General features: G+C 55.0%; 1 protein-coding gene across 1 annotated transcript; it reads right to left on the reverse strand.

The window, feature by feature from the left end:
* CD79A (CD79a molecule) lies at positions 1–4,957 on the reverse strand. Its single transcript, XM_017503165.2, has 5 exons — positions 4,658–4,957; positions 2,729–3,025; positions 2,377–2,495; positions 668–736; positions 1–509 (listed from the first exon to the last, which is right to left on the reverse strand). The coding sequence occupies exons 1-5, from the start codon at positions 4,734–4,736 to the stop codon at positions 396–398; spliced, it is 678 nt and encodes a 225-aa protein (XP_017358654.1). The 5' UTR covers positions 4,737–4,957; the 3' UTR covers positions 1–395.
* Between the last annotated feature and the right edge of the window lie 2,216 nt (positions 4,958–7,173).

The raw sequence follows: 7,173 nt of genomic DNA on the forward strand, positions 1-7,173 counted from the left end.
TGCTATTGGGAAGAATTTATTATCACTAAGTGGCCCTGACAGATCTGGGAGGAGGGGGTGACACTAACGAGGCTGCTACAATCAGCTCCCCTAGAGGCAGTGATTAAGGGCTCATTACCCGCTGGGGTTGGTGGGAGCCTGGGAAAGGCAGCAGGGGGAGGATTGGGTTAGGGGGCGGGGGGTGGGGTAGTCTAGAGGGAAGAAGAGTGGGACACCCCCGGGGGGTGTCCAAGGGGGCCTGGCCTGGAGAAGAGTGAGGTTACCTCCCCACCCCCAACCGGGGGAAGATGACTAAGGAATCCCCCAGGAGGGCTGAAGAATGTCCCAGGGAAGTGAGGAGAAACCCTGGAGCTGGACGCACTGCAGGTGGCGGCAGCCTGGCAGGGGAGGGGGTGTCACGGCTTCTCCAGCTGGACATCTCCTACGTGGAGGCTGCCCACATCCTGGTAGGTGCCCTGGAGGCCCCGGGAGATGTCCTCATACATGGAGCAGTCATCGAGGTTCAGGCCCTGGGGTGGAAACGAGGCAGTGGACATCAGCACTCTGGCACCTGGGGTCCCTGTCCCCAACCCCTCCTAGAGGGAACCCCATGCTGTTCTTTCTGGGACCCTCCCCCCACCCAACCGCTAACACACCTGCCCCTACCCTGTCCCCACCCTTCACTCACTTCATAAAGGTTTTCATCTTCATATTCATCCCCAGCATCCAAGCCGAGCTTCTCATTGTGCCATCGTTTCTGTAGGGGTGCGTGGAGTGGGTGACTCAGTGAGCAGGGGGAGGTGAATATCTTTTGGACCCTCCTGGATGCCAGGAGGTGCCTTTTCAGAAAGGGTTAGAGATGTGCCCAAGGCCACATACTGGTTACATAGCAGTTACCTCTGAGTCTACAACTGTTTTTTCTTTGCCTTTCTTTCTTTCCTCCTTCTTTCTCTCTCTCTTTCTTTCTTCTTCTTTTTTTTTTTTTTTTTTTTTTTAGATGGAGTTTCGCTCTTGTTACCCAGGCTGGAGTGCAATGGCACGATCTCGGCTCACCGCAACCTCCGCCTCCTGGGTTCAGGCAATTCTTCTGCCTCAGCCTCCTGAGTAGCTGGGACTACAGGCACGTGCCACCATGCCCAGCTAATTTTTTGTAGTTTTAGTAGAGTCGGGGTTTCACCATGTTGACCAGGATGGTCTTGATCTCTCGACCTCGTGATTCTTCTTTTTTTTTTTAAACAGAGTCTCCCTCTGTTGCCCAGGCTGGAGTGCCGTAGCACTGTCATATTTCACCGCAGCCTTGAACTCCTTCAAGCAATACTCCCACCTCAGCCTCCTGAGCAGCCGGGACCGTAGGTGCATGCCACCACACCTGGCTAATTTTTTTAAGACTTTTTGTAGGCTGGGCGTGGTGGCGCACGCCTGTAATCCAAGCACTTTGGAGGCCAAGGCGGGCGGATCACCAGAGGTCGGGAGTTCAAGACCAGCCTGACCAACATGGTGAAACCCAGTCTTTAAAAAAAAAAAAAAAAAAGACAAAAGACTTTTTGTAGAGATAGGGTCTTACTGTGTTGCCCAGGCTGGTCTCAAACTTGCGGCCTCAAGTGATCCTCTTGCCTCCGTTCTCTAGACCCTCCACTCCCTTACCGTTCTCCATGAGTAACACCAATAACAGTTGCAGTTGCTGAGGGGTCTACAGAGAGGCTGGTACAGATCAGAGATTCCGGGAGGACCCCTAGGCCCCACCTTCCCTGGTCTTGGCTACACCTGGAGGGTAACTGCACTCCTGGGTGAGGGCAGGAGGAGAGTGAGGACACGCTTAGGGGGAAGAATGAGACTCTTTTCAGCGGGAGGTGGACGTGAGGACAGCCCTGAAGGGGAAACTAAATTGAAGACACCCCCTGGGCCCAGCGCCAGTTCGAGTCCCTTCTTTTTTTTTTTTGAGATGGAGTATTGTTCTTGTCATCTAAGCTGGAGTGCAATAGCGCAATCTCGGCTCACTGCAACCTCTGCCTCCTGTGTTCAAGCAATTCTCCTGCCTCAGCCTCTGGAGTAGCTGGGATTACAGGCACCCGCCACCACACCTGGCTAGTTTTTGGATTTTTTTTTAGTAGAGATGGGGTTTCACCGTATTGGCCAGGCTAGTCTCGAACCTCTGACCACAAGTGATCCTTCTGCCTCGGCCTCCCAGTGTGTTGGGATTACAGGCGTGAGCCACCACGCCTGGCCCAAGTCCCTTCTTCATATTCATTCATTTAACTTCCACAGCCCCTGTGCGATGGGTGCTTTCTTCTCCCAAGTTTTGGATGGAGAACTTTAGGCTCTAGAGGGCTACCTGAGCATTGGGAGTCCCTCAGCCCAGGCCCTTGCCCGCCGACTTGGGGGTCCCAGCAGACTCACCCTGAACAGCAGCAATGTTCCAGGCACCACTGCGCAGAACAGGAGGATAATCCCCTCGGCTGTGATGATGCGGTTCTTGGTGCCCTCCCCCATGTCCAGGAAGGGCCTGGGGGGCCGGTCTGCAAGGAGGTGGTACAGCTCAGAGCCCTGGCACAGCTGCCCAACCTCTGCAAGGCCCCAGGCCCCCCGGAACCTCCACTCTGCCGAGAAGTTTGTCAGTCCCTCGTCCGAGCCAGTTTGAAACCCACAATGAAAGTACTGGGCGTATCCCCTTCCCCCCCACACACTTCAAGGGTAAACTGAGTGTCCCCAGCGGGAGAGTGGGGGTAGGGGCCAGGGCCAGGCCACTCACGGCGCACGCGGAGGTAGGTGCCACAGGATTGCTTGTATGGCTTGTTGCCCTCCTGGACACGGCACATGTACATGCCTCCGTGGCTCTTGTTCACCTTCTGGATGGTCAGCGTACCATTGACACCCTTGCCCAGGCCCACGAATGCCGGGGGCCATGTGTAGTTGCCGTGGAGGACACGCCACCAGGTGACGTTGGTGTTACTGCCATTGTGAAGGCACTGCAAGTGGGCCTCTTCCCCCAGGCTCACCATCAACGATGTTGGGCCCTCGTGCACCCACAGGGCCTGGCACCCAGGGCCTGTGGAGAGGCAGGGTGGGTGGGTCAGGGACTGGGCATGGTGACACAGGCCCCCAGCCCTGGCTCTTACAGCTCCAGCACTCCTGGGTGGGGAGGGGAGGAGGGTGAGGACACTCCTGGGGGGAGGGGAGGAGGGTGAGGACTCTCCTGGGGGGAGGGGAGGAGGGTGAGGACTCTCCTGGGTGGGGAGGGAGAGGCAGAGCCCCTGACAGGAGCTGATGCATCTTGGGGAGAGGCAGATGCAGGAGTGAAGATGCCCCTGGGAAAGGAGAGAGGACACAGCTGCTTGGGGTAGGTGCGGACATCCTGGGGGAGGAGAATGAGACTCTCTGGGATGGTGAGACGCCTGGGAGGCCCTTGTCACCTCTGCAGCGCCATCTCCTGCCCCGCTCCTCCATACCCACTTTGTGCTCTGGCCTGAGAACTCACTGGCTTTTGAATGTTTGTTCTAGGAACTGGAGGACCGCTGTCCAGACAGCTCTTTCCAGAAGCAGTGCAGGCATTCCCTCCTCCCACAACCTTCCCAGCCCATTTTCCCACCCCAGCCTCAGCCAGGCTGTGCACCTGGCACTTTTTCTTGTGTAATCCTCACAGAACCCTAGCAATAGGTTCTTTCCTTAACTCCACTTTACAGGAGGGATGACTGAGGCCCGGGGAGGGCAGGCGGGTTGCCAGCGTCACCAGGCAATCAGGAGCGCCACTGGGTTCAAACTCCTGGCTCCCTGGCCTCTTTCTGCCTGGGCTGAGGAGCCTGTCTGTGACCTGCCCTGGCCTGTGACCCTGTGCCCGTCCCTCATTCTCTGTAACTTGTATGTGTCAACTTCAGGGTCAGGGGTGAGTTCAGTCCTTGGGCTGGGCTGGGGGTGAGCAAAGGCCCTCAGCAGGGTGGAGGCTGCGGATGTCTGAGTCGGGGTGGCTCAGGCTGGTGGCAGCGTCCAATCCGGGCTCCTCTGGGAAGCCCCAGATCTCAGTCAGGCCGCCCACATGGCCGACCTCTTCTTCTGGAAGCAGTCGGAGGAGGGAGGTGGGGAAAAGAGAAGGAAGAAGAGGTGGGCAGAGGGGCCAAGCACCCTCGTCAGCTTGGGCTTAAGACTCGGGTGGGAACTCCGCTTTCCCTGAGAAACCAAGAAACCTCTGAGCCCCTGGGGTAGCATGGCCACAGCGCCCACCAGCTGGCCCTGGGTGGGCAAGGGGGGTCCATGAGGCATTGGTTCCCCCAGTGCTGAGAAGGGGCTCCCAACACAGGGAGTCGCCTGAGATTTAAGGCAGAGAAAGCTTTTTTTCCCCTTGTCAGACACTGAACACTGCTAGCCCCGAGTCCCCTTCCTGCCCCCAGCGCTGGTGCTCAGTCAAGAGCAGCTTTAGTTCCTTCTTTTACAGGAGGTGGGGGAGGTGACGCTTGCTCCTGCCTCCCTCTGTGGGGCTCTGGACACCCCTTTTCTTCACTGGGCTCTCTCCAGCCGCATCTTTGCCCAGCTTGGAACAGACCCGATTTCTATAGGTGTCTCCCCTGGCTCCGTGCTCTCTGCCTCCTATTCCCCTCTCTTCAGCCCCCTTCCCTCCACCTGTGCCCTCTCTGCAGCCTCCAGGGCTTCCCCCACCTCCCCCCAGTCCCGCCCGTTGGCCACATACCCAGGTAGGCAGCAGACAGCAGGAAGAGGAGGAAGATGGAGGCAGGCAGAGCTTGGAGGGCTCCGAGACCCCCAGGCATCTTCTCCCGGTGGGTGGGTTAGTTTGAGCTGCAGCAGTCCCAGGGTACCAGCTCCCTATACCAAACTCCTCCCTGCTTCCTGCCCAGCCCCCCGGAGATGGGCTCCAGTGGCCCTTGCTGCTGGGTCCTTTGCTTGTTGGGTCTGGGGACAGCCCCTGCTGGGTATGCTTCAGGCCGTGAGTAGAGAGGAACTGCTCCCTGCACCTGTGGTAGCCACAATTCCCCTGACAGGTGGCTGCCTGGGTGGGGGAAGAGGCTGGTTCAAGGGCTGGGTCATCACTGCTGAGCCTTTGGAAGGAAGCCTAGGGAGCCTGAGTCCTGGGCACGTGCTGCGGACAGGTGAGGGTTCTGATCTTGACCTCTGTCCCTGCCTGACCTTGGGCAAACCTTGTCCCTTCCCTGACGCCATTTCCTTGCTTCTTGGGATTGGAAACAATGACTTAAGGCTGGGCACCGTGGCTCATGCCTGTAATCCCAACACTTTGGGAGGCCGAGGCAGGCAGATCAAGAGGTCAGGAGTTCAAGACCAGCCTGAGCAATATGGCGACACCCCCATCTCTACCAAAAAACACAAAAATTAGCAGGGCATGGTGGGTGCCTGTAATCCCAGCTACTCAGGAGGCTGAGACAGGAGAATCACTTGAACTTGGGAGGCTGAGGTTGCAGTGAGCTGAGACCGTGCCATTGCACTCCAGCCTGGGTAACAGAGCGAGACTCCATCTCAAAAAGAAAAAGAAAAAAGAAACAAGGACTTAAAGGGGTTGCTGGGTGCACAGAAATGGCACATAATAGTTGCTCAATAAATGCTAATCACTATAAATGCTCATGAAGAATCAGTAAGGCAGGCTGCCCCGTGGCTGACGACCCATGTGACGAGGTGGGCAGTTTGATCCTTCGAGCCTTGGCACTTTTCATTCTGATGAGGATCAGAATGTCTCCCTGTCTCATTATGTGATATGACATGGTGTTCCTGGTATTAATGGAGTTAGAACCATGATCAGCTCTTTATTGGAATTCTTTTTTTTTTGAGACGGAGTCTCACTCTGTCACCAGGCTGGAGAGCAGTGACGCAATCTCCACTCATGGACACCTTCACCTCCTGGGTTCAAGCGATTCTCCTGCCTCAGCCTTCTGAGTAGCTGGGACTACAGTTGCGCACCACCACACCCAGCTAATTTTTGTATTTTTAGTAGAGACTGGGTTTCACCATGTTGGGCAGGATGGTCTTGATCTTTTGACCTTGTGATCTGCCCACCTTGGCCTTCCAAAGTGCTGGGATTACAGGCGTGAGCCGCTGCGCCTGGCAGAATTCTTTTTTTAGAAAAACAGGCTGGGCGCCATGGCTCATGCCTGTAATCCCAGCACTTTGGGGGTCAGGAGTTAGAGACCAGCCTGGCCAACATGGTGAAACCCCATCTTTACTAAAAATATAAAAATTAGCTGGGTGTAGTGGTGCATGCCTGTAGTCCTAGCTACTCAGGAGGCTGAGGCAGGAGAATCGCTTGAACCCAGGAGGTGGAGGTTGTGGTGAGCTGAGATCATACCATTGCACTCCAGCCTGGGTGACAAGAGTGAAAGTCTATCTCAATAATAATATATATATATATATATATATATTTCTTCTTCTTCTTTAGAGAGATGGGATCTTGCTACACTGCCCAGGCTGGTCTTGAACTCCTGGCCTCAGGAATCCTCCAGCCTTAGCTTCCCAAAGTGCTGGGATTACAGGCATGAGCCACCACACTCGGCCAGAAGTTGTTTTATATTGATCTGCCTTGACTGGGCAAGGTAGGTCATTCCTGTTTTACAGAGGGGAAACCGCGGCCCAGGTAGAGGATGTTGTTCACTTGCTGGTGTCATTCAGTTTGCAGGTGGTGGACAGAGATTCAAGGTTGATTCTGTGTTGCTCCCAGTTTCCTTTGAGCATGTCTGGAGGAGGGAAATGAGGTCTGAGTGGGGAGAGCAGAGTTGCTGAGATACCTGTAAACAGTTAGGGGACCCTCCTACACACATACAAGGGGATACATAAAATAAATTCATTGCAGGGAGATTTTTGGTAGCAGACATTGAGAAGCAAATGAAAAGTCCATCCATGGGAGAATGGGCACATACACTATGGCAAAGTCAGCCAACAGAATGCTATAGAATAGGGGAAGGTGTCAAGGCTGTCTCAGAAACAGCACAAACATCAGAAAAAATACTGTAGCATGATAGAGTTGACTTGTTTTCACCAGGCAGAACAACCCCATGTGCTACTTAGAGAAACACATTTGTAGTAGAGCTGTAGACCTGTGCAGAAAAGTGACAAACGCCCAGTTCCTGGGAGGGGTTACCTCTTGGGGAAGCCAGGGTTGGGTCTGGGGAGGGGCTCACAGACACACAGAGAGCTCGTCTTGCCTTGGTTTTATTTCCTGTTACTTTTTTTTTTTTTTTTTTT

Source organism: Cebus imitator, unplaced genomic scaffold (assembly GCF_001604975.1).
Source record: "Cebus imitator isolate Cc_AM_T3 unplaced genomic scaffold, Cebus_imitator-1.0 Scaffold306, whole genome shotgun sequence".
Taxonomy (NCBI): Eukaryota; Metazoa; Chordata; class Mammalia; order Primates; family Cebidae; genus Cebus; species Cebus imitator.